This window comes from Anser anser (genome assembly GCF_964211835.1).
Source record: "Anser anser genome assembly, chromosome: 21".
NCBI classification, from domain to species: domain Eukaryota; kingdom Metazoa; phylum Chordata; class Aves; order Anseriformes; family Anatidae; genus Anser; species Anser anser.
Window position 1 is genome coordinate 6362409 of NC_139742.1, and position 24037 is coordinate 6386445.

At 66.9% G+C, this 24037-nt stretch overlaps 3 protein-coding genes across 9 annotated transcripts; 1 reads left to right on the plus strand and 2 right to left on the minus strand.

Annotated features, from left to right (window-relative positions):
* The first annotated feature begins 323 nt into the window (after positions 1–323).
* Positions 324–11655, plus strand: ENG (endoglin). Of its 3 annotated transcripts, XR_014574527.1 has the most exons (16): positions 324–482; positions 4532–4689; positions 6796–6930; positions 7503–7665; positions 7892–8048; positions 8177–8309; positions 8558–8732; positions 8812–8954; positions 9083–9220; positions 9346–9390; positions 9467–9577; positions 9662–9907; positions 10148–10211; positions 10310–10411; positions 10957–11439; positions 11597–11655. XR_014574527.1 is itself a non-coding variant. In XM_083807834.1 (15 exons), exons 1-15 carry the CDS (start codon positions 419–421, stop codon positions 11053–11055), a joined length of 1953 nt encoding a protein of 650 aa, XP_083663960.1. In that variant the 5' UTR covers positions 324–418; the 3' UTR covers positions 11056–11655. The 3 variants fall into 3 exon arrangements, 2 of the variants coding, with proteins under 2 accessions (XP_083663960.1, XP_083663959.1); XM_083807834.1 differs by having other exon boundaries at positions 10937–11655; XM_083807833.1 differs by having other exon boundaries at positions 10957–11655.
* On the minus strand, positions 11608–16647 carry FPGS (folylpolyglutamate synthase). 4 transcript variants are annotated; one of them, XM_083807838.1, is made up of 15 exons: positions 16510–16647; positions 15259–15387; positions 15071–15124; positions 14886–14950; positions 14661–14775; positions 14475–14552; positions 14211–14272; positions 14033–14135; positions 13869–13946; positions 13641–13788; positions 13439–13540; positions 13078–13228; positions 12893–12968; positions 12524–12590; positions 11608–12432 (listed from the first exon to the last, which is right to left on the minus strand). In XM_083807838.1, the coding sequence occupies exons 1-15, from the start codon at positions 16528–16530 to the stop codon at positions 12002–12004; spliced, it is 1680 nt and encodes a 559-aa protein (XP_083663964.1). In that variant the 5' UTR covers positions 16531–16647; the 3' UTR covers positions 11608–12001. The 4 variants fall into 4 exon arrangements, with proteins under 4 accessions (XP_083663964.1, XP_083663963.1, XP_083663962.1 ...); XM_083807837.1 differs by having other exon boundaries at positions 13439–13543; XM_083807836.1 differs by lacking the exon at positions 16510–16647 and adding an exon at positions 15698–15840.
* CDK9 (cyclin dependent kinase 9) lies at positions 16358–23228 on the minus strand. Of its 2 annotated transcripts, none has more exons than XM_083807846.1 (7): positions 23071–23228; positions 22585–22666; positions 22022–22112; positions 20020–20186; positions 19676–19847; positions 19456–19604; positions 16358–18282 (listed from the first exon to the last, which is right to left on the minus strand). In XM_083807846.1, exons 1-7 carry the CDS (start codon positions 23160–23162, stop codon positions 17917–17919), a joined length of 1119 nt encoding a protein of 372 aa, XP_083663972.1. In that variant the 5' UTR covers positions 23163–23228; the 3' UTR covers positions 16358–17916. The 2 variants fall into 2 exon arrangements, with proteins under 2 accessions (XP_083663972.1, XP_083663973.1); XM_083807847.1 differs by having other exon boundaries at positions 23110–23182.
* Between the last annotated feature and the right edge of the window lie 809 nt (positions 23229–24037).

The following is a 24037-nucleotide window of genomic DNA, read 5'->3' on the forward strand; positions in this document are numbered from 1 at the left end:
CGACCCCTGCCTTGGCACCCTTGGCACCCTGTCCCCTGCCCATCCTCAGTGCAGACACTACAGCCACCCCCCCCTCCTTCTCACCGTTGCCACCCCAGGGCGGGGGGGGACCCTCTTTCCCCTCCGCCCCCCCCCACCCCCCCAGCACCCGGGCTGCCTCCAGGGCGCCCCCGCGGCGGTGCCCGCGCCCTGCGGGGAAACTGAGGCACGGCGCGCCCGGACCCCCCCCCCCCATCCCCAAACTCCCCCCTCTCCGGCCGGCGCGGCTCCAGGGCTGCGGAGCGGCATTTCCTCCGGGCGCCGACCCTGTTCCTCCTCCTCCTCCTCCTCCTCCTCCTCCTCCCGAAGGGAGTCGGTTTCCTGCCGCCGCCGCGCCCGCTCACTGCGCTCTCGGCTGCGGGCAGCGGCGGCGGCCGGGATGTGCCTGCGGAGCCCCCCCCCGCTGCTGCTGCCGCTGCTGCTGCCGCTGCTCGCCCGCCCCGGTGAGTGGGGAGGGGTGGGGGGGCCCGTCGGGGGGGCACCGGGGACCGCTGAGGGTTGGGGGCTTCGGGCTTGGGGCTCCCCGACGGCGGCACCGGGCTCGGCGCACGGGAAACGGGCGCGGGGGGGAGCGCGGAGGAGCCGCCGGTAACTCGGAGGGGAACGGGGGGAGAGGAGGGGGAAGGGGGGTGGGGGGCGAGGGGTGACCTGCTGGGGTGGGCTGGGGGGGTGGGGGCTGATACGGCTGGGTCCCGGCTCGGATATTGCCTCCCCCCCCTCTCTCCGCCAGCCCCAAATCCAGGCTGCGTCACCAGGGTCCCAGGGGCGTCCAAGCGCCCTTTCCCCGGGAAGGGGCAGGCAGCGGGACCCCCTCAACGGGGGCACCGACCCGGGGGGGCTGGGGAACGAGGAAAAAAAAAAACAACCCCCCCCCCCCCCCCGGTGTCTGTGGCAATAGGGCCAGGCACTTTTTCACCGCCTTAGTTGTCGGCCCCACAGTCCTCGCCCGTGACCGCAGGCGCTGTGACTTCGCGGGGAGGATTTTGGGGGGGGCGCGGGCATGGGGACACCCGCAGGCGGGCAGGGAGCTGGGGACACGGGGACGGGGTGCACAGGGACAGGGAAGCGTGAGGGCAGCGGCAACGCAGGGTCAGTGGGTTCAGCACATCCCGCACGGGTCGGTCCCATGGGGGCTGCTGGGGGTCCCCACTGCCGGGCCGGGTGCCTGCGCCCTGCCCGCTGTCACCCCCCGGTGCTGCCTGTGGCCATGCCCTACAGGTCCCGTCCCAAGGGGCTGGGGCCGTGCCCCAGGGGGCTGTGCTGTGCAGTCCCCATCCGACGTAGCTGTGCCATATGGTCCCTGTCCTATAGCTGTCATACGGGCTCCATCCTATCTAGCTGTGCTGTAGGTCTGTGCCCCCTGTAGCTGTGCCATACAGCCCTTGTCGTGTGGCTGTGCCGTACGGTCGCCATCCTAAATAGATGTGCAACAAGGTCTGTGTCCTATGGAGCTGTGTGGTACGGTCATCATCCTAAATAGATGTGTAATAAGGTCTGTGTCTTATGTAGCTGTGTGTATGGTCACCATCCTAAATAGATGTACAATAAGGTCTCTGTCCTGTGTAGCCGTGTGGTACGGTCACCATCCCAAACAGATGTGTGATAAGGTCTGTGTCCTGTGTAGCCGTGTGGTACAGCCCCCATTGCACAGCTGTGCCATATGGTCTACATCCTGTGTAGCCGTGCCGTACGGGCCCTGTCCTACGTACGTGTGCCATATAATTCCTATCCTGCACAGCTGTGCCTGATATCCCCCATCCTATGTAGCTGTACAGTTTAGTCTCTGTCGTACGTAGCTGTGCCATACAGCCGTGTCCTCTGTACTTGTGCCATACGCTCCCCCTCCCATGTGGCTGTGCCATACAGCCCTGCACTGATGTGGCTGTGCTATATAGCTGTGCCATATGGTCCCCCATCCTACTTCGCTGGGTGTCCCTGTGCCTTCTAGCTGTGCTGTATGGTCCTCATCCTATAGAGCTGTTACGCTGTCCGGTCCCACACAGCTATGTGTTGCAGCCCCTCTCCTACCTACCTGCTATATGGTCCCTACCCTGTCTAGCTGTGCCCTATGGTCTCTGTCCTAAGGAACTGCGCAATGCAGTCCCTGTCCTATAAATCTGAGCTATACAGTCCCTGCTATATGTGACTGTGCTTCTGAGGTCCCTGTCCTGCGTAGCTCTTCCATATAGCCCATGTCCCATGTGGCCGTGCCACACCGTCCCGAACACGTGTAGCTGTGCCATACGTCCCCACCCCGTACGGCTGTGCCACCCCCGTCCCCTGTAGCTGTGCCATATGGACCCTGCCCTGTCTGGTGCAGACCCTTGGGGCTAGGGTGTCCCTGGCAGGCACAGCACCATGGGGCCATGCAGACACGGGGGGGCTTCCAGGGCTGGGGGCTTTAAGCCCCCATGTGCCCCCTCTGACAGCACCAGCAGGGACTGGGGCTGCTGCACCGGGGGGGGCGCGGTGCTGGCTCTTCCCTTCCCAGCCCGGGTGAGGCTGCTCCCTGCTGGGGGGCAGAAACCACGTGTAGAGGGGACACAGAGCGTGTCACCTTCATCCACCTGGGGACAGGCTGACGTGGGACAGGCTGACGTGGGACAGGCTGGTGTGGGACAACATCTCCCCCAGCGCTGCACCCAGAAAACCCGGTGCCGGGTGGTGCGGGCGTATCTGCCCCTTCCCCAAGCCCCGCTGTCACCTCCACGAGGCACAACAGCCGGGGGTGGCCCGGGGGTGACAGCCCCCAGCCCTGCAGCGCCAGCTCCATCCCCGCCGAGCCCTGCCAGCTCATTGCACGAGTGCCGAGGCAGCGCGGGGGGGACGCCGGAGTGGTGCTGCCCGGGAGATCCTGCCCCGCTGGAGCCGGCCCCGGCGCCTGCCCTGGCCCCGTGCCCCCCCCCCCCCCGGCACCCCCGGCACCCCTGGGCTTTGTTCTGCACCCGGGGCCTTTGATCCGCTCGCAACAAAACAGGAATTTCCCCCCCCCCAGACATCCACGCGCCGGGGAGACGCGGCAGCTCCGTCCCCGCTCCCCGCTCCGTCTGCGCTGCGGCGAGGCCGAGGGCGGGTGGGAGGCTGGAAAAACATAAAGTGGATTTTCTTTCTTTCTTTCCTTTTATTTTTTTCATTTTTTTTTATTTTTTTTTATTTCCTGGAGTACAAAAATAAATGCACCCTTATCTGATTGACCCCGCGGGCGCAGGCTGGGCCCAGCTGAGCGCCGTTATCTGATCCTGACATAATGCTGGAGACCGCTGCTGCCTTCCCCCGGGACGGGGACGGGGACGGTGCCCGGCTGGCACCGCTGCCCCGTGTCCCCTCCGCAGCATCCCTGCCCCACGCCGGGGAGAAGCCAGCCACGTCCCCTCCCCCTGCGCGATGTCACCCTGCGGGATGTCACCGGAGAGGTGACGAGCTGCCCGTCCCCTGCCCCGAGATGCCAGGGGCCGGGGGCCATGCCCGGTGCCGCCGGGGCAGCAGCAGAGGGAAGAGGGCCACGGGCTGCGGCGCCCAGATAAGCGGCTGTTTATCTTCCTCCCGATGCTGCGGCCGCCGCGCCGGGGGGAGGAAGCGCCGGACAATAGGTGGGCCCGTGGCAGCGTCACCGCGGGGCCTGCGCCGTGACCCCGCCGCCGCGGCCTCGCCACCCCGACGTAGCCCAGGGACGGCGCGGGTGGCCCTTGCCAGGCTGCCGCCCGTCGCAGCCTCGGTGCCCGCGGCCTCGCGCCGCCCTGTCCCTGTCCCCATGGGGACGCCGGGTGCCCCGGTGCTGGCGCAGGGCCCGGTCACCTCCCAGCTCGGGGGCCGGAGCTGCCAGAGAGCCCCCAGGGAAGGGACAGCGCTCGGTGGCCACGTCCAAAGCAAGCGCGGTGCCCCCAGCCCCGCGGGGACGCCCCGGTGCAAAGCGCCCCGCAAGGCAGGCACTCACCCTGCCGTGCCACCCACGGGTGCAGGGGACGACTCAGGGACAGCAGGACTGCGGCAGCACTGCCCAGGGCAGGGGAAATGGCCGCGGCAGCCTCCGAGCAAGGCAGAATCAGGGCTTCAAACGCCTTTCTTTGCAGTCAGGATTTCCCTTGGCAGCTGCGGGGCCCCGCTCGCTCGCCAGCCCCATGTGGGGTTCTCGGTGTCACCGCCGCCCGCCTGCCTCTCACCTCAGCCGCCGGCGGGGCCGAGCTCGGTGCCATTTCCACACCTGGGCTTCCCAGTTTCCGTCAGCACCGGGGGGGGGGGGAGGGATGCGGGGGGGCCGCCTCCGCCGCCCGCTTGTAGGGGAAGCCACGCGGGAGCTCTGGCACGCGGCGGTGCCGCACGGGGACAGCGGGTTTTTCCAGACCGGATCCGAGGGCCATTATGGGATCACTGCTCCGGGCAGGCCCCGAGCAGAGGCAGCACTGGGGCTGGCGTCGTGGTGCAGGCCCCCCACGGCCTGTCCCCTGTCCCCATGCCGCGTGGCGGTGACCCATGTCTCTTGTCTTCCACCCAGACCCCGTGCCCGCCGAGGGCTGCGACCTGCGGCCGGTGGCGGCGGAGCCCCCCGTCACCCTGTCCTACAGCACGGGCACGGTGCCGCGGGGCTGCGTCAGCAGCAGCTCCCTGCACAGCGCCAATGAAGTCCACGTCCTCGGCGTCCAGTGGTCCAAGGTGAGCCAGCGGGACCCCGCGCGTCAGCCCCGGGCACCGTCAGGGTGCTCAGGTTGGGGTTTTCCATGCCCTGCCCCCCCCGGTCCTTTTCCATCCCCCTCCCGGGTAAATGCAGCCCCCTCGCCCCCGGCACACTGCGGTCAGCACGGAGCTGTCGAAAGCATTTCCTCTAAATCAGGAGCGGCGAGAGAAACCAGATTAACCTTTTCCACAGTGCAATTTCCCCGCACGGCTGCGCTTCCCCTCTGAGCTGAAGCTGCAGTTTTTCTCTGTCCCCAGAGGGGAAGTTTAAACCCTTTAAAGGCCACGTTTCTGATGCTTTTCTGGCACCGCAGGGACTGTCCCCGCGCTGGGCGTCCCCACAACCTGCATGTCCCTCGGGGAGGTGGCCCTGCGGGGAGCAGGAGCGGGGCAGAGCCCCAGCACCCATGGGGACAGTGCTGAGGAGGGAGGGAGGGAGGGATGCAGGGAGGCCCGAGGCACTCACATCACTTGCAGCGGAAACGTGGCCACCAGTGTTTCACAGCCTGCCTCGGGGCGATAACCGCTCCCTGGGCGCTCCGGGTGGCTTTGGGGTGACGATGAGCACAGCGGGGCAGCGAGGCCGGGGCTGCGTCCCCTCCTGGTGAGGTCCTGAGAGCGTGGGCACGGCAGGAGGGGGCAGCTCGGGGGGAAAACCCCGCTGTAGGGCTCAGGCTGGGCTTCCCTCGAGCTCTCAGGGCCCCGGCAAGCGCAGCACCAGATGTTGGCCCGGCCCCAGCTGCCCAGCACCGCGTTCCCCCCGCCGCCTCCCAGCTCTCCCAGTTCTGCTTTTCGGGGCGCTGGGCAGGGGAGGCGCAGGGGGAGTCGCTTTGGGGGCAGCTTCTGCAGTGCCCCACGCCTGCGGCACCCCAGCACGGCCTCACCCCGCACGCCCTGACGGGAAACCTGGCCCTGACGCAGGCAGGCGCCTGTGGCTGAGCGTCAGGGCCGGGGGTGCCCCGGCTTTGTCACCGGAGGCGGCGGGGGACACGCGCTGATGTCACGGCTGCGGCACTCGGCTCGCCGGCACCGAGCCCTGGGCGCGCGGGGGGAGCCGGGCAGGGACCCGGCTCCGCTCGCAGAAGAATTACTGGAAGCCGTTTTCTATAAGCAGATCCCTATGAAGAAAAAAAAAAAAAAAATAACACCAAGAAGAAAAACCTAAAAAAAGGCCGCAGAGGGCTAGACGCAAACCGAGCCTCCCTCCGCTCGGCGGGCACCAAACAATGGAGCGCCGCAAAACACGCGGCAGGAAAAACAGCGCCGGCTCCTCCCGCCGCCGCGGGGCCACCCGGGGTCCCCGGCCACCCACGCGGCCGAGCTTGCCACGGGGCCACGGCCAGGCCAGGCGGTGCCCTCGGCCCTACGGTGCCAGGCAAGAGGCCGGCGCCAATGGTTGTGCCGTGCCTCAGTGCCCACGCAGCCCCGGGCGGCTCGCCGTGCCCGCCGCCGCGCTGTGAGCGCCGAGCCAGGCGGTGGTTTCCAAACTTAGCGCCTGGCTCCCCGGCTTCCTGACGCGGGTTTCCGGCTGAGCCGAGCCCTGCGGCTGCCCCGGGACTGGAGCGGCTCCGCGGTGTCAGGATGGGGCCAGGATAGCCATGGGGGGGTCCTGGTACCCGGGGGTGGGGATGCGCCGGTGCGTGGGGTTGGGGATGGCCCAGCCCCGGTGTGGGGATGCTCCAGTCCCGGTGTGGGATGTCCTGGGCTGCTCTTTGGGGATTTCCAGTTCCCAGTGTGGGATGCCCCAGTCCCCACAGGGTGACAGCCCGCCGCCCAGTCCCCCGTGCTCTGACACCCATGGTGGGTGCCCTGGCCCCAGCGTGGGGATGCTCTGTCCCTAGTGTGAGGACACCCTGGTCCCTCATTTGGGGACAGCCGGAGGGTTTTGTCGCACTGTGGTGTGGGTCAACACCCAAGTGGCATCTCTGCATCCCTCACCTGCCCCAAGGCCAAAATTCCCAGCCCCACAGCCTCCTGTGTTCGGGGCCATCCCGACGTCCCTCCCTGCTGTCCCATCACTGGGGACACGGGAGGGGGCTCCGTCCCAGCCGTGCCGCGGCACTGACACTCTCCTTGCTCCCCCAGGTCCCAGCCGTCGTGCTCAAGGTGTCCGTCACGCCGCCAGCCAGCGGCTGCGCCCGGCCAGCGGTGCTGGTCCTGCAGTGCTCCCGGTGCTTGGCCTCCATCACCTCCCTGTGCCCGGACCTGCTCGTCCTCACCGTGAGTGCCCCGGCCCCACCGGACCCCTGGGAGCAATTCCGGGGGGGGTTACAGCAGGGCTGGGGACATCCCTGGGGTGCTTGGGGTGCCCACGGGGGACGCCGGTCCCCTCTCCCCAGGGACGATGCTCGCGGCGCCCACGGCCGAGGGGACGCCTGGCCCCGGCGGCAGATCTGAGCGCGGGGCAGGCTGGGCGGGGAATGACGCACAGGGCTTGAAAAAGCTCCCGTTTCCTCCGGCTGCCGGGAGGAAGGTCAGCGATGGGGTTTGGCTCCAGCGAGCTGAGCCGGGGCCGGGAGCTTTGTTAGGAAAATAAACCTCCGGCTTTGTTTTGCGGCTAATAATAAAGTGGGCCGAGCTCCCCGCGTGCCGCCGGCCGGCCGCGCCGCTCCCCCAGATCCCCACGGTGTGACCCCAAGCCGTGATGCAGTCAGGCCTCTGGAGATGCCCAGCCAAACCAGCTTCAAACCAGCGGCCTCCATGCTAGGGGGATATTTTCCTGGCTGCGGCTGGAGCCGGGGAGGGATGTGTCCACGCGTCCTGCCCCGGCTCAGGCTGCCTCTCGCCCTCAGGACGCCACCCTGAGCCCGGGGAGCACCACGGTGCCGCACAGGGAGCTGCCAGCGGCCGCCAGCAAGGGGCAGCTGCTGGACTGGGCGCGGGGCACCTACGGGGGCATCACGTCCTACAGCGAGCTGCGGGACCCGCGCGCGATCCACCTCCGCCTGGGCGAAGGTGCGTTGGGGACGGGGGGCTGGCGGGGAGGGAGGGGACACCGGGTGGCACCAGGGGGGGAGGAAGGAGCCGCAGTGCTCTCCCTGCTCCCCGTGCTGGGAACGCGCTGGGTTCACGGGGCGATGCTGCGGGCAGCGGTTCCCCTGGGCACCCTCTCCGTGCCCGCCGAGCGCGGTTTGGTTTCGGTGACCCCCCCCCCCAGCGCTGCCTGCACCCCCCCCTGCAGATGCCCGCAGCCCCCCGGACTGCATCCCCCAGGAGCGCTTCAACGCCGCGCCGCACCTCGACGCCGAGGTGTTTTTCCACGGGATGAGGGGCTGCGCCAGCGGCGGCGCCCACGGCTCCAGGGCTGCCCACATCATCCGGCTGCAGCCCGAGCACAGGTACCGTGCGTGTCCCCCCCGGGGGGGGCACAGCTTGGAGAACCTGGGGAAGGGGTCGGGGGTCTCTTGGAGGCCCCGGACCTGGCAGAGTGGGGGCTGAGGCTGGTGGGGGTCTCGTGCTCTTGCAGCTCGCCCGTCACCGAGGTGAACCTGTCCCTGAGCTGTCCCGAGAGGGTGGTGAGCAACCAGATCCTCATCCTCCAGAGCCGGGCCAACCTCACCTGGTTCCTCTCGCTTAACGGCTGCCACATCCAGTTCCTGGTACGGCCGCCCCCCCACCATCGTCCCCTCGCTGGCCCTGGGAAGGGGGTGGCAAAGAGCCCACGTGGCGATGGGGCTGGCAGGAGGGGACATCGCCCTGGGGACACCAGCACAGGGACGCGGCAGCCCCCTCGCTGTGCCGTGATCCCCCAGAGCCCGTCCCCACCTCGGTGCGGCCCCGACCGCGGTGGCTGCTCACAGCCAGACGCCCCTGGCCCCGCTAAGCCCCCCCTGTGCCACCCCCACAGGTCTCTGGCACCTACAAGATCACGTCCTTCCTCACGCACCTCTTCAGCGGGGAGCTGCTGCCCGACACGGAGCAGGGCCTGGTCGCCAAAGCCTTCGAGAAGAACTACAGCGTCATCGCCTCCTACTCCACCATCCCCATCAGCCCCCGCATCACCCTGGAGATCCAGGAGCACGGTGGGTCCCCGGCGCCCCTCCTGGGCTCAGGGTTTTGTTGGGGTGTCCCCGCTCAGCTCCCCGCGTCCTCTCCCCGCAGAGGTGCTGAGGAAGCCGCCCGCGACGCCCACGCCGCCGGCGCCCACCTCGGACACGCTGCCCCACGTGCTGCTCTTAATGCTCCAGCCCTGGAAGTGCACGGATGACACCATGGAGATCATCATTGCCAGGTCCCACCTGGAGGTGAGGGCACCGCCTGCGTGCCTTTGGGGGGGTCTCATCCTGCTCCGGGTGCCGGGGTGCTGGGGGGGGGGGGAGTTGGCCGAGCACGCCGGAGGGAGCTTTGGTTACGGCTGGTGTTTTTCTCTCAGCCCATCAAAGACGTGGTGAACATCACCCTGCGCGACATCAGCTGCCAGGCGGAGAAGAACGCGACGCACTTCATGCTGCGCACCCCGCTCAGCCACTGCGGCACCTCGCTGGAGAGCCAGGGCAACGCCAAGAACGAGGTGAGCGGCGGCACCGGCCGGGGAGGTGTCCCCATCCCATCAGGGACGAGGGACCCCATCGGCAGGGATGCTCATGGGGACAGCTCAAGGGCCGGGCTGACCGAGCCTTCCTCCCCTCCTCGCAGCTCATCCTCAGCCTGTCCAAGGGCTCGGCGCTCAGGAGCGTGCGGGTAAGTGCCAGCACCGGTACCGGTGTCACCGGCTCACTGGGTGCCGTGGGGTGGCCAACGCTGTCCTTGTCCCTAGGTGGCCTTCCAGTGCCAGATCCCACGGGAGCTCTTCCTGCGCCTCTTCCCCACCGCCGCCTTCGAGGCGCCGCAGACGGAGCTGGAGGTCAACAAGGAGGCTTTCGTGCAGGTACCGCAGCACCCGGGCACCGCGGGGACTGTGCCACGGGGCGGCATCCCTCACGGTGACCCCGTCCCCCCCCCCCCCCCGCAGGCGTCCATGCGCTGGGACGACTACCCGGCCGACCTGCAGCTCAAGGAGTGCTGGCTGGTGGCACCGGGGACGGAGCCGCTGCTGCTGGTGCAGGCCAACAAGGCGCAGAGCTCCAGCGTGGCCGTGCTGGAGGAGCCCCCCGGCAGCAGGGCCAGGAAGGTTTGGCGATTCCGCTTCACCTACGCCGTCCCCGAGGGCGGCCACGTCCCCTTCTCCGCCACCCTCAAGTGCAAGGCCGGGCTGCAGGTCAGTGACACCCCTGTCGCGGGGTCCCCACGCATGTCCCCACGCTGGCGCCGTGCCTGTCCCCGTTTCGGTGGGTCCCCAGCCACCGGTCTCCGTCACCAAGCTGGGGACAGCACCCCAGGTCCCCAGAGCCGCTGGGTGTGGGGGAACCCAGCCCTGTCCCCATGGGAGGGTGGCACTGGGGCGGTGGCGGTGGGACAGCGCTGTCCCCGTGCTCACCCCGGCCCTCCCTGTGCGCAGAACAACACCATCTTCGAGAAGGTTTTGGAGGTGACAGTGAAGGACGTCTGGCGGCCGCCCAACAGTGAGTTTGGGGCACGGGGCAGGGTTGGGGGGGGCCGTGCAGAGGCTTTGGGACGGCGTCACCGTGCTGACGGCCCCGTGTGTGTCCCCCCCCTGCAGACCGAGGGCTGGGGCTGGCCGCCGTGCTGGGCATCACCTTCGGAGCCTTCCTCATCGGGGCGCTCCTCACCGCCGGGCTCTGGTACATCTACTCGCACACCCGTGAGTACCGCTGTGCACCGGGGGGGGGGGGTGAGAGTGGGGGCGGTGAGGAGGGGCCCTACACACGTCCCATTGCCGGGAAGCCCGTCCTCTTCCCCCCGTCCCAATCCTCCCGCACGTCCCCGGGCGAGGGTCCTGCTGCTATCGGCCACGCATCCCTTCTGGCCAAGGCTCTGCGTGAGAAGGAGCCGGCCCGGCGCGGCCGCGGTCCCCGGGGTCCCCCGCGAAGCCCATCTCCATCCCACGCCTTATCGGGGCCGGGGGGGGGGGGCCGGGGGGGGGGCCGGGGAGGGGGCACGGGGGCCGCGTTGGCCGGGGAGCGCGAGCCCCGCGCCAGGGCCTGGACGCGCTTATCGGCCTGGAAAGGTCAGGTCCAGGATGAGCCATCCCCGGCCGGCCGTGCTGGCGCCGAGTCTTGTTTTTTGTCCCTTCATGTTTTTCTTTCCCCCCCCCCTCCCCCCCCTTCCTATCCTACCCCCTTCCAATTTCCCCCCCCCCCAACCCCGGACCGCCGGCGTAATGCAGGTCCCATCTCCAAACTGCAGCCGGTCTCCACCACGGCGCCGGCCTCAGAGAGCAGCAGCACCAACCACAGCATCGGCAGCACCCAGAGCACCCCCTGCTCCACCAGCAGCATGGCCTGACCCCCCCGGGCCCCCCCTCGCCGCCGCCGCCGCCCCAGCCCCCTTAAAACCTTTTTCTGCCCCAAATCTCAGGCCGAGCCCGGAGGGGGCCGCGGCCCCTCGCCGTCCCCGGGGCCGCCCTTACTCATTCAGTGAATGCTTTGGCCCCCCCCCAGGCAGCCTGCGGAGGGAGGTGGGGGCCCCGTGCAACCCCCCCCCGGGGGTCCCCAGCAGACGGGGGTGCTGGGGGCAAAGCGTGGGTGCCCCCGGGATGCGCCCCGGTGCTCTCCATCCTGCGTGGGGACACCGCGGCCCCCATATACCCCCCCATAACGCGGTATAAACGCACCCCGAGCAATGGGGGGGGGCCCAGCACAGCCCCGATGGGGTCACTGCCCCCCCCCCGTGTCCCCGTCCCACGAAGGCACCGGGCAGGGCTGGGAGCAGCGAGAGGTTTATTGGGGTGGGGGGGCTGCGGGGCCGGGCGGCACCGCGCGGCTGCCCCCGTACGTGGGGCGATGCGCAGAGAGCCGCCCGCCCCCCCGCCCCCCACCCCCCCCAGCCAGCTCCAGGTCAAAGTTACAAACTTTTAATAATAATAAAAACTTATCCTACGTTAAATTAGTCGCAACAACGAGGAGCCTCAGAGTCACACCCGGGGCACCCCCAAACCTCCCCCGGGGGGTGCAGGGACCCCACAGGGCACCCCGAGTCCATCTCGCCCCCCCCTACACACACACACACACCAAGGGGGGCCAGGAGTGTCCCCCCCACCTCGTGGGGACAGCCAGCGTGGCCACGGCCACTGCCACCCCCCCGGGGCTGGCACAGACAAAAGGCACTGGGGTGAGAAGGGCCGGGGCGGGGGGGGGGTTGAGCCCCTGTTAGGGGGGCACCGGTGGCAGGGGGGGTCCCGTGCGCCCCCCCCCCAGCCTTCAAGTAAAAGGTGCGGAGCCCCAAACCCCCGCTACTGGGACAGCGCGGGGTCCAGCAGCTTGAGGACCCCCCCCACCAGGTGCAGGCTGCCGGTGACGAGGACGCGGACGGCGGCCGCCTCCTGCAGCAGCACGGCCCCGCTGGTGGCCACGGGCTGGGGGTGCGCCCCCCCCTTGGCGGGGGGCGCGGGGAGGTGGGGGTCCCGGCCCTGGGCGATCCACTGCAGGGCGTGCGAGAGGCAGGGGAAGACGAGGGAGGTGGAGTTGAGCGGCCGCTCGGCCGGGGGCACCAGGAGCAGGGCTCCCCGCAGGGGGTCCGGCTTCAGCAGCCCCCCCACCTCCAGGGGGGGCGGCAGCCAGGGGTCCTGGCCCCCCTTCTCCTCCATCAGCCGCGTCCACGTCTTCTGGTTCTCCAGGCAGCGGGTGAGGGCGTTCTCCAGGGTCACGTTGAAGTTTTGTTGGTCTGGGGGGGTGCGACACAGGGGGGTCAGGGATGGAAAGGATGGAGGGGGGGGGGGGCGCACCGGGAGCTCCCACAGCCCCCTGGCACTCACCGGCGCTGCCGGTCACCGACACCTCCGTGAAGTTGGGGCAGAAGACGGCGTAGTCGAAGTGGCAGGGCTGCGGGGAGAGGGGTGCTCAGCGTGCTGGGGGTGGCACCGGGACCCCCACCCGCCACGGCAGTGCCACTGGGACCAGCCCCAGCCCAGCGGGGCTCTGGGGGGGTTTTGCACGGGTCCCCCAGGCTGCGAGACCCCCGGGAGGGGGGACACGGAGCTGGGGGACGGCAGGACGGACAGACGGACAGCAGCTCCACCTCGTGGCTCCTGCACCCACGGCAAAGCAGGTCCCAGGGGCACGGGGGGGCGCTCAGCCCCCTGCCAGCACCCGCTCCCCCCCCCGCAGGCACCCCAAAACCTCACCAGCAGCAGCTTCAGCAGCGCGGCCGTGTCCCGGTCCCCCGTGGCGTTGAAGAGCAGCACGCGCACCTCGGAGCCGCTGTGGGGACAACGGGGGGGTGGGCGCTGCCCTATATCCCCGCGGGGACCCCGGCACAGCCACCACGTGTTTGTGCCCCCCCCCCCCCCCCCCCGTCTCCCCTCCTTACTCCTGGGGCTTGTCCTCGTTGAGGGCAGCCTGGCGGAACCAGCGGACGCAGGCCTGGACGCTGCTGGTGGTGTGCGCCCCGTCGATGTACCACGTCACGGGGCCGTGGGGCAGCACCTGCGTGCGGCCCAGCCACTCCGTGTCCCGCAGGCCTGGGGGGGGACACGGGGACACAGGGCACAGCTGGACCCCCCCCCAACCCAGCACCGGGACCCCCACAAGCAGGGGTACGGTGGTGGCAGAGCATCACCACGCGGCCGTGCCAAGGACACGCGGGATGTCCCCAACCCGCTGCAAACACGCCAGTGGCACTGGGGGGGGGGGGTGCAAGCACGGCCCCCCCCCTTGTACCCGTACTGCACCTTGGATCATGGCATCGCTGGGATGAAACACGGGCGCCAGCGGCACTGATCGCTGCGCCAAGGGCTCCGCGACGGGCAGCGCATCCTGCAGCACCCCGGTACCTGCTGGGGACGGGCGCCCCGATGGCGCTTTGTGAGCGATGCCACCCCCCGCCCCATTTTCCATCCCTTCTGTCCCCCCCCCCCCCTTTTCCTGGCTTACCCTCGTAGCCCCGTCGCTGCAGCCACGTCCGCGAGAGCTGCAGTGCCAGCGCGGCGTTGGAGCGCTGGTGGCCACCCGCCAGCCCCAGCTCCAGCGCCCGGCTCCCGGCCTCGAAGGCGTCCAGCTCCGGGCAGACGTAGAGCGGGCACTGCGGGGACAGGAGGCTGAGCCCGCCCCCCGCCGCACGGAGCCCTCCTGCTCACCCCACAACCCCGTCCCCGAGCTCACCCCGCGCTCCCGGGCTCGCTCCCGCAGCACCTCCAGCGGCCGCTCGGGCTGCGGCACGGTGAACGCCGGCACGCCGGGCTGCAGGAGGGACGCACACCGTCAGGGACCTCCACCGAGCACGGCCCCAAAGCAGCCCCCAGGGGGACACGGAGTCTCGTCCCTACCTTAAAAATGCCCCCCTTCTGCCAGGCGATCTTCTCCATGGTGTCCCCCAGGATGCTGGTGTGGTCGATGCCCAGCGAGGAGACGCCGCACACCACGGGCGTCCTGGGGACACGGGGCTCAGCAGCGGGCGGGAGGCGGCGCGGGGACAGCGCGGGGACGGTCCCGGTGCCCACCTACCTGATGATGTTGGTGCAGTCGTAGGCGCCGCCGATGCCCACCTCCAGCACCGCCAGGTCCACCTGGGGACCGAGGGGACGCGGAGCCATCAGCGGCAAGCGTCCCCGTGGATTTGGGACCCAGCGGGTGATGGGACCGTGCCACCCGCACACCCGACGGCACCGTGGGCTTGGCACGGCCATCACGGCCCCGCCGGGGGTCAGCCCCCGTCCCCCCTGCCCCCCCGGGACCCGCTGTCTGCGGGAGCACCGCGCCATCGCCTACCTTCTCCTGCAGGAAGACGTGGAAGGCCATGATGGTGAGGAAGCGGAAATACGCCGGCATGCTGGCCTGCGCCGGGTCCTGCCGGGCAGGGCGGGCGTTAGGGGACGGCCCCGGGGGGCTCCCCGGTCCCCGGTGAGCCCCCCAGGAGCCCCCCACATCCCCCAGTGAGCCCCGAGAAGCCCCCACCTTGGTCTCCTCCAGGCGGTTGTAGACCAGCCAGAAGTACTTGCTGAAGAGCTCCTTGCTGAGCGGCTGCCCGTTGATGCGGATCCGCTCGCGCACCTGCACCAGGTGCGGGGAGCTGGGGGGGGGACGCCATAAAAACAGGGGGGGAGGGACACCCTCAGGCATGGCCCGAACGGTGTCCCCGTGTCCCCCCGTCCCCCGAGCCCCCCGGCCGCTCCTGCCCACCTGTAGAAGCCGGTCTTCAGCCCGTAGCCGCGGAGGATGCGCTCGGTGAAGGCGCATGCTGAGCCCTGGGGATGCGGCAGCGTCAGCCCTGGGTGTCCCTGTCCTCGTCCCCGTCCCCATCCGTGTCCCCTCTGTCCCCATCCGTGTCCCCCCGCCCCCCGCGCCCCCCACCCCTCCCCGCTCACCTTGCCCTTCGTCCCGGTGACGTGGATGATGTTCAGCCCGTCCAGGTCCTCCACCTGCAGGTCAGCCACCCCGTGGGACCCCTGCGGCCGCCCTGGGCCGGGGACAAGGACCGCAGGGACAGCGGGTGACGCCGGGGGGGGGGGGGGGGGTGGTGACACACCGGGGGGGGGCGGCGGCACCGTCTCACCTGCAGCCCGCTCCTCTCCAGGAAGCCCCTCATGGCCTCCAGCTGCGCCCGAGGGTCCCCGCGCTCCCGCCGGACCTGCTCCAGGTAGCTGGCGTTGGTCTGCAGCGTGTTCAGCGTGCGGATGGCGTCCTGGAACGAGCCCGCCGCTGAGGCGCCCATCGCCGCCGCCCCGGTGCTGCCGCCCCCGGCCCCCTCCGCACGGCCCCCGGCCTCTTATCCCCGGGGGGGGCGGGCTGAGCCCGGGGCAGCCCCGCTCCCCGCTTCCCCCCCGGGGGGGGCCGAGCCCCGCGCGTGGCATCCAAACGCCCCCCGCGGTGCGGCGGGGGGGGGTCCCGGTGCACCCCCCCGGTACCGGGGAGAGGTCCACCAGCCCCCCCCCGGTCCCACAGCGCGGCTCCGGTGCCGTGTCCCGGTGTGCCCCCCCCCCCGGTACCGGTACCTGGTAATCCGCGGCGGGGGCGCGCGCGGGGCGCGTGCTGAGCCCCCTCCCGCCGCGCCCCCCCCCCCCCGCCGCCGCCGCGGCCCCGGCCCGCAGCGCGCGCAGCCCCCGCGCCACCATCGCGCCGCTCCCCTCACGCCGCCCCGCCGCGTGCCGCCGCGGCCCCGCCCCCCCGCCACGATCCCCCCTCGCGCCGCCGCCGCCATCTTTATTAAGGGCAAAGCGCCGCCACGTCCCAAAGCTTGGGGGGGGGGGGGCCGCCATGTTGGAGAGGGGCAGGGGCTCCCCTCACGGCGGGCCGAGGCGCCGCGGGGAGCGCGGAGCCGCCGCTCAGGGCTCGCCCGCTGCCCGGCCGCACGGCCGGGGGCTCCGAGCACGCAGCCCTGGAAGCCCCCCCCCCGGCCTCACGGAGCCCGCGGCAGGGCGAAAAAAGCAGCAGAGCGGCCCCGCTGCCTCCCCCCCGAGGATGCTCCGTCCCCGCTAGCCGCGTTACCGCACCGGGCACGGCTCGGCTCCAGCCCCCGGCAGCAGCCCTGTCAGGGCACGCCGCGCCCCGCCGCCCTGCCCCTGCCCGCCCGGCGCACCGCATCCAAGGCGGCCCTGGGTGCCTTCGAAGTTCAGGCGTAAGAAGCAGGCCCACACACGGGGGGGGGAAAGGTGTTTCGGAACAAGATCACGTTTATTCACAAGTGGCAGAAGTAATCTGGCTTATTGCTCGCGACCAACTTCATTATTTTTTTTTTTCCCCCAAGGAACGAGTCCCCTCGCGACCAGACACGATTTCGGAGCCCCCCACACCAAGAGAAATTTACCTTATAGGCGTCCTTTATCATCCTCAGCGGCTGCTCTGAAAGGGGTGCGCTCCCCACCTCCTCCGCCTCGAGCTAATACGCCACGGACGTGGCTTTTGCCACTGGTCTAGTTAACGGACAACCTATCGAATGCCAAAGGTTATCACCCACTGCGTTTTGTACACGTTACGTGCTTGAAAGTCTTGGGATCCATGTGGCTCGGGAGAAGACGGCCATGTGCAGCTGACAGCCGCGGAAGACGAGGTGCTGAGCAGGCTGTGAAGGAGCACCTGCTCCACACCAGCCAGGCCCAAGAACTCCAGCAGAGCAAGGCGCGCGCACACCGGCACCGTGTGCCTCATCTCTGCGCCTGGGGACGGCGGTGGTCCTGCTCCACACACCCACAGAGCTCCAGGACAGAGGAGTGGATGCATGAGAGTTTGTAAGAGTGGCCCCGGCTCCTCCAACGCAGCCGTGCCGTGCCGAAAGCTCTGCAAGCAGCGGGACAGGGGGCTGCCCCCAAGCACCCCCAGGAGCCAGCCCGCCTGAGGGCAGCACCCCCAGCTCCCTTCCCAATCCGAATTCTCACCATGGTTAGTGCTAAGCGAAAAGCAGGCAGCTGGCTAGGCGTGTCCCACAAGAATCCTAATTGCAGCTTGGAACCAAGAAAGCACGGACGCCGAGCACTGTGACAGAGACCCATGATTCCCACCATAAAACCTGGCTGTATGGAGCAACCAGCTGTGTCAGCCACCCCTCTGGTTGGCCCACTAAGGCCCTTTCTAGGCTGTAGCCCAAAACTCTAGCGAGAGTTAGTCACTCTAGGCAGTATGACTATGCCTTCCCCAAGACACGTCCAAATTACTCAGAGGCACCTGCCTCATCCTACATCAGCATCTGAGCGTTCAGAGGACATGCTGTGTAGGAGCTAAGACCAACTGAGAGTCAGACACAGCTACCAGCGGGGCCCAGTCTGGTCCAGGGCAGCTGCTCCCAGTCCTGCTGCTCACTGGACTGCTTGCTGAGAGCCTCAGCAAGCCCCAGCACTGACACAGCCACCTTCTCCATCACCAGGTCCCTAACAATTGATCCACGAGATTAACCTAACCAATACAGATTGCTCCAGGGAGACACGGGCTGTGTGCCAAAGCTGCAGGGAAACAACCCCAGGCTCACAGATGTCACCTCCCCACTTACTCACACACACACACACACAACCAGACAGCTTGCACACCGCAGCTCCTTAGTGGCAGAGCTCCTGTGCAAGGAGAGGGGACAGCAGAGCTCGGTTAAAGCCACCAGGCACTTCGCCTTGAAGGAAGTCCCTGCCCAGAGAGAAAGAGAGAGAGAGGGAGAGAGAGAGAGAGAGACCCCGCCAGCACGTCCCTGCTCACTGCACCTCCCTGAGCAGCCCGGCCGGGACCCCGCTCAAAACACCCTGTCAAATTCGGTCTGGTTGGTGGCTGTGGGGTTCCTGCCCTGGTTCGCCGGCTGCTGGGGCATGTGCCCACCCCGCCTGCGCGGCGGGGCCAGGTACTCGAACATGGACTGGTTGTGGGTGGACAGCATGTTTTTGAGGTCCGAGGGCATGGGGTCTGACCAGAAGAAGTCGTGGTTCAGCGCATCGTCGCTGTCGATGCGTTGGGCGGGATCCAGCACCAGCAGCTTGTCAATGAGGTCGAGCGCGTAGGGGTCCTTGACGTAGGCTTTGAGGCGATCCTTCACCTTGCGCTTCTGGCCCTTGGGGAGATCCAGCTTCTCAAACAGCTCGTATTTATCCACATTCGGCCAGACCTGGGAAGGATCAGGAAGGGGAGGGTTGGGAGGAGATAGTTACAGAGAGCAGAAGCCACTGAAGCTAACGCCCTCAGGCAAACTGGTGTGAGGTATGCTGAGAGAACAATGCTATTTTATAAGCTCCAAGCCAGCAGGCCTTGTTCCCACAGCACGGAGACACTAAAGAGCACACCAAAGCCTACAGACACGTGGACAAGTCAGGACAGAATCCTCCTGGTGTGGGAACGGCACACAGCACAGCACTCCTGGGGATGCCACAGGATTTCTGTCCTCCCACCAAAAAAAAACAAAGTACTGGAGAACCAGCTAAGGCCAACTACAATCTCCAGAAAGGTCAACGGACAAAACTCCTCGCTAATAACAACTTGGATGTACGTGGCACCTTTTATCCCTAGAAACCACAGCCTGCTGCAATCACTTGTACTTACCTCGGCCCCAGGCTGGGACAGACCGCAGCAACAAGCACTTCGGCACAAAAGGAAGCACCTCCAGTGTACGTAACAGCAGCGTCGGTCTCTGCAGCTGCGTGCACAGCCGCCTTCCTATCACTCCCTGTTTGATGACAGCCCTGGCCAAGATCCCTTTCGGCTCGATCTTCCACAAGAGGGCAGGACTAGCTGCCCTGAAGCAAGGAGCTGAGAAAGGGCTGAGCGCTCACAGCAGGGCTGAGCTGATGCTGCAGATCACCAGCCAGAATTAGAGAGGCTTTCCAGCGTGACCAATGCAAAGCACCCGAGACGAACCCCACAGCATAAAACAAACCTCTTTAACCAGAAACACAGAGGGCGTTTATCTGAGAGGCAACTCCCAAACGCAGAATAGATTCCTACACGCTACGTTCTGTTCTTTCACACTGAGCAACCAGCATCCCCTCCGTGCTCAGAAGCACGGACACCACTCGCCCATCTCAGAAGAGGCCACATCCGCCCTCATATGTTTAGGAGGCTGAACAAGGCAGCTCGAGTTTACACGAAGCAGCAAGGAAGCTCAGTGTCAGAGGATACTCAGCTCCCAACCTCCCCGCCAGCAGCAGGCACGCTGATGCTGGAAACACGCAGCGACCCGCGCGCAGGGCAGGGAGAGGATCAGGAGCACTCGATCCCAGCCCCAGCGCACGCCACCACATCGCAGCTCCTGCCCTCCACGGCCTGCCCTCGCTCCGGCCCTCACCTCCGGCGTGATGGATCCGCAGAGCTGGCTAATGAGGGTGAGCTGGTGCTGCTCCGTGTTGCCCTGCATGATGGGGCTGCGGGTCCACATCTCGGCCATGATGCAGCCCCCGCCCCAGAGGTCGATGGGGGGCCCGTAGTCCCGCTCCCCTGAAGAGAGGCGCGGCGTTAGTCACCAGGGGACGAGAAGGGAGGAGGAGCCGGCAGAGCCCACCGCCTACCTAGGAGCAGCTCTGGCGGCCGGTACCACAGGGTGACCACCCGGTTGGTGTAGCGGTTCGGCTGGCTGTTCTTAGCCAGGCTGAAAGCTCGAGCCAGCCCGAAGTCTGCGAGCTTCAGGACTCCGTCCCGAGTGATCAGGACGTTGGCGGCTTTCATGTCTCGATGCAAGATCTGCATGAGGACAGAAAGATTAAGCCACTGAGGAATCCTCCTTCGGCACCCGGGTTCCAGAGACGAAGGGCAAGGAAGGCTTTCCCTCCAGCCTGTGCTAAGACGCCCACCCCTCGACAGGTCGCGGAGAGCAAGGCGGGCCTCAGGGCTCAGCACGGATCCGGCCCGTTACCTTGTTCCTGTGGATGTAGTACAGTCCGTTCAGCAGCATCTGCATGACCTTCTTGATCTCCGAGAGCGTGAACTTGACGTGGGCATTGCTGAGAAGGCCAGCCAGGTCGTGCTCGCAGAAGTCAAACACCAGGTAGATACTGCCCTTGCAGCGGTTGTACGGAGAGGCTGCAGGAGACGCAAGCGGGGACAGTCAGAGAGGGATCCCCGGTCCCATCACAGCTCCCCCTGACCTCCAGCCATCCTGGCTCACTACGTAAAGCCTCAGGGCACACACGCAGAGAAACGGAGACCCTGCAGGCCTCAAGGTCCTTCGGAGAGAGGCACTAAGACAGCAAAAAAAAGCAACAGAAGAACAGGGGACGAGCGGCAAATGTCACGGGAAAGGCAAGGAAAGGACACAAGAAGTCTTTGAAAGCTTAATTTGTGCGCCTAACAGCTGTGGAGTTTCCTCCCTACAAACCACGGCCTGTAGGTGCACACGCTGCCAGCTGCCAGCCGAGCAGGATCACCACAGCAGCATTACAGGCAAAGACAGCCCCAGAAAAAAAAAAAACAAACACAGGAACAGAGAAAATCTTTCTAAAATAACATTAGAAAGCGAGGTTTTCTGCAACCTCAAACGGTATCTACGAAAACAGACTGATCTAGATCAATATGATTTAAAACTCCAATTTCAATTGCAATTTAAAGTCAATAGCAGGAAACCTCAAATGAAGCAATCAATTTCAATCTCGTTCCTAGAGCACACGTGCAAAACATTGAAACGAAAGGCTGATTTCCATCAGCTGCACGCAGCAAAACCCGCTGATCAGCAACCAGAACACGAGGGCTGAGCTCAGCCCTCGCAGCCAACGCCGCGCTCTCCCCGCTGGCGGGGAGGATGCCTGCGGATCTGTGCGAGTCCCTGACACGGGCACAGTCCTCACCACGTGAAAAGGCAAAAGGTGAAAGTCTGGGAACAGTAAGTGCCACATTCCTATTTTTCACGTGAAACTGAGGTCAAACTGGATTTGGAAGGAAACTGGAATTTAAACAAAAACCAAACAATTTTACACGTCCACAAAAATATTTACCTTCGGCATGCCAGACACATGCAGTCATCACAACTGCTTTAATCACACAAGGAATTAAAAATTAACTTGGTGGTGGTGTTTTTCCTTGTACCTGCTAGTTCCAAAAACTGGCGGTAATCAATAGACACCGCAGAGTAAATTCCGGTCCCCGGTCCTAGGTCGGAAGTTTCTACCTGGTGTTTTTATGGAAACAGCAGCAGCAGATAGCTGCCACTTGCATTTTATTTAGATGAAGCGACTGGCTACAGCATGGCAGGCTTTAACATCATCTGTCACCTCCAAAACTGCTTTTCTGGTAAAATCCACAGACGAGGATGATATATAAAAAGCAGGAAATGTTTTAAACCCATTTCCCTGGAAATCGAGCCAGGCCAGGTGCATTAAGCACACCAGGCACGCTGCCTCCGCCGGGGACAGCCTGCAGCGACGAGGTGGAGCAGCAAGCAGCTCGGCACGCCGCCACCGAAGGGCTCCGCGCGGGGCTGCGGCACGTTTAAGCCAGCCCCGAGCCCGAGCGCTGAGTGCCACACACCCGGCAAGAGCCTGAGCGCGCCTCCAGCTGAGGCACAGCTCCCAGCATGGCCCCGACACCACGCAGCCACGAAAATCCGTGCCAGGAGGAAAACCCCCCGCTTCGGGTGCTCTCCAGCACAGGTTTATTTAAAGCTTCTCAGGCAGCACACAGACAGCACGCACGGCGACAGCGCAGGCATGCCCTGACCAGGGCTTTATCCAGCCAAGCTGCGGCACAGTTCTAACCCGTTTAGAGACAGCTTTCAAAAACGGGTGTGCTGTCACCCCGGGGCCCAGCTGGAAGGCCTGTTCCCACCCGCGGCACACCGCTCTGCTCAGCCACCAACCGGGGCTGAAGGAAAACCGGCAGCCCCTCGGCGAGCAGCCGGCGCAAGGGAGACCCCCAGCAGCTACCTTTGGTCCTGCAGATTTCTATGAGGTTCACCACGTTCTCGTGCTTGAGCAGCTGGAGGATTTTAATCTCTCGCAGAGCCGTGATAGGGAACTGAAAGGAGAAACAGAGGGCGTGGGTTAGGAGCGCAGGACACCAGCCCACGGCTGCCTGGAGGACAGGGAAAGCTGTGACCACAACAACACAGCAGGGGGGCTGCTGGAGCAGCACTGGGCCAACTTATTTACGTGCCATCAGAGCTTCAAAACATAACACTGGGACTGTCGGAATCCATTCAGTACCATTAGCGAGAGCGATTCTGCCACCAGGCGGAGGCGTTTAAGCAACGCTGACACCCTGCTTGTTTGTCAGGGGGCACTGCACAGCCCCTCCTGACCCGCAGAGCGGCCTCCCCGCTACCCGCTTACGCTGTTACTCAAGACCTGGCACGTCCCAGCTGTAAACGTTATCAAAGAACACACGCAGGGAGCGAGGCCACCCTCCGCCGTCACAAAGATCAGCTCCGCTCCCCGAGCCCTCCCGCCCCGTCCTCCCCAAACACAGCCAGGCGAACACAGCCACTCACCCCCTCCTTCTCGTTCTCCATCAGCACCTTCTTCAGGGCTACCTTCTTGCCCGTCTGGCGGTGCTTGGCTTTGAAAACCTCCCTGGGAGAAGGGGGAGAAGGCTGTGAGGGGCAGGGGCAAGGGAAAGGGGCAGGGGCAAGGGAAAGGGGCAGGGGTAGGGGAAGGGGCAGGGGCAGGGGAAGGGGCAGGGGAAGGGGCAGGGGAAGGGGCAGGGGCAGGGGCAGGGGCAGGGGCAGGCGAAGGGGCAGGCGAAGGGGCAGGGGAAGGGGCAGGGGAAGGGGCAGGGGAAGGGGAAGGGGCAGGGGAAGGGGCAGGGGCAGGGGCAGGGGCAGGGGCAGGGGCAGGGGAAGGGGCAGGGGCAGGGGAAGGGGGCAGGGGGCAGGGGCAGGGGAAGGGGGCAGGGGGCAGGGGCAGGGGGCAGGGCCGGGCCAGGCCGCAGCCCCCCCGGCCGGCCCCAGCCGAGGCCCCGCGGCCCGGGCGCTCACCCGAAGGTGCCCTGCCCGATCTTGGCGAGCTTCTCGTACTTGGAGACCTCGTCGCAGAAGGGGCACTCCACCATGTCGTACTGCTTGGCCATGCCGCCGGCCGCCACGGCCCCGTCCGGCGCCCCCTCCCCGCCGCTTCCGCCGCGCCGCGCTGCCCGCTGGGAGTTGTAGTCCGCCCCGCCCCCCCCGCGCCGCCATCTTGTCACCCCCTCGCCTTTAGCCTGGGTTACCCCCGGGAAGGCGTCGCCCCGCCGGGGTTGGGAGGCTCCGCGGTGCCGCCGTGGTCCCTCCGTCCGTCCCTCAGCTCCCTGGGGGCTCGGTGGTGGGCCCCGGTGGGGATCGCAAGCCCCCGTCCCAGTGCAGCACGAACCACAGCAGACACGGACGGGTTTTGTGCCGCTGCCCGCACTGTGTGGCTTATTTGGGGTCGTTTGCTACCCAAAGTGGGGAACACAGCGGGAAGCACCGAGGCTAGACAGGGACGGGGACACACGGGTGGAGACGGCCCCGTGGCGCCCTGCTGCGCCTGCATCCCCTCGTCCCGCTCCAGCGCCCCCAGCCCAGGGAGCAGCAGGGTCTGGGGGCTCCTGCTGGGCACGAAGCCACCGTCCAGGGGCTGGATGAGGGCAGGGGCTGAGCCTCGTGCATAAAACCATGGGGTCACAAGGCTGGAAAACACCTCCAAGATCACCCGGTCCAACCACCAACATCCAAGGGGGGGCCGTCACCCGCAGGGCTGGCACCGCAGTCCGTGGGGCTGGCACCCAGGGGTTCGGGGCAGCCCCAGAGCAGTGTCCCGGGGGTGGCTCCTGAGCAGCCGGGCGGGGACGAGCAGAATGTGGGGACATCAAGGACCACCGTGAGCGGGTACCAGGGCTCGGTGGGGACAGCGGGGACAGCGGTCTGCCACGCGAGCAGATGACAGCAGCAGGGAGGAAGCGCTGAGTGATCGGGAGATCAAGTGAGA

What these genes read in the sequence shown, in the direction of transcription:
- ENG (XM_083807833.1), top strand. Translation starts at nt 419, where the DNA reads ATGTGCCTGCGGAGCCCCCCCCCGCTGCTGCTGCCGCTGCTGCTGCCG. An exon ending in CCTGGAGATCCAGGAGCACG is followed by an intron (nt 8,733 to 8,811) that starts GTGGGTCCCCGG and finishes CTCTCCCCGCAG; the next exon opens with AGGTGCTGAGGAAGCCGCCC. An exon ending in CGGCGCTCAGGAGCGTGCGG is followed by an intron (nt 9,391 to 9,466) that starts GTAAGTGCCAGC and finishes CCTTGTCCCTAG; the next exon opens with GTGGCCTTCCAGTGCCAGAT.
- FPGS (XM_083807835.1), bottom strand. Translation starts at nt 15,817, where the DNA reads ATGGTGGCGCGGGGGCTGCGCGCGCTGCGGGCCGGGGCCGCGGCGGCG. An exon ending in CTGAAGACCGGCTTCTACAG is followed by an intron (nt 14,776 to 14,885) that starts GTGGGCAGGAGC and finishes TCCCCCCCCCAG; the next exon opens with CTCCCCGCACCTGGTGCAGG. An exon ending in CAGCGATGCCATGATCCAAG is followed by an intron (nt 13,229 to 13,438) that starts GTGCAGTACGGG and finishes GTCCCCCCCCAG; the next exon opens with GCCTGCGGGACACGGAGTGG.
- CDK9 (XM_083807846.1), bottom strand. Translation starts at nt 23,162, where the DNA reads ATGGCCAAGCAGTACGACATGGTGGAGTGCCCCTTCTGCGACGAGGTC. An exon ending in TGGAGAACGAGAAGGAGGGG is followed by an intron (nt 22,113 to 22,584) that starts GTGAGTGGCTGT and finishes TTCTCCTTTCAG; the next exon opens with TTCCCTATCACGGCTCTGCG. An exon ending in GCGGATCCATCACGCCGGAG is followed by an intron (nt 18,283 to 19,455) that starts GTGAGGGCCGGA and finishes GATCCTTCCCAG; the next exon opens with GTCTGGCCGAATGTGGATAA.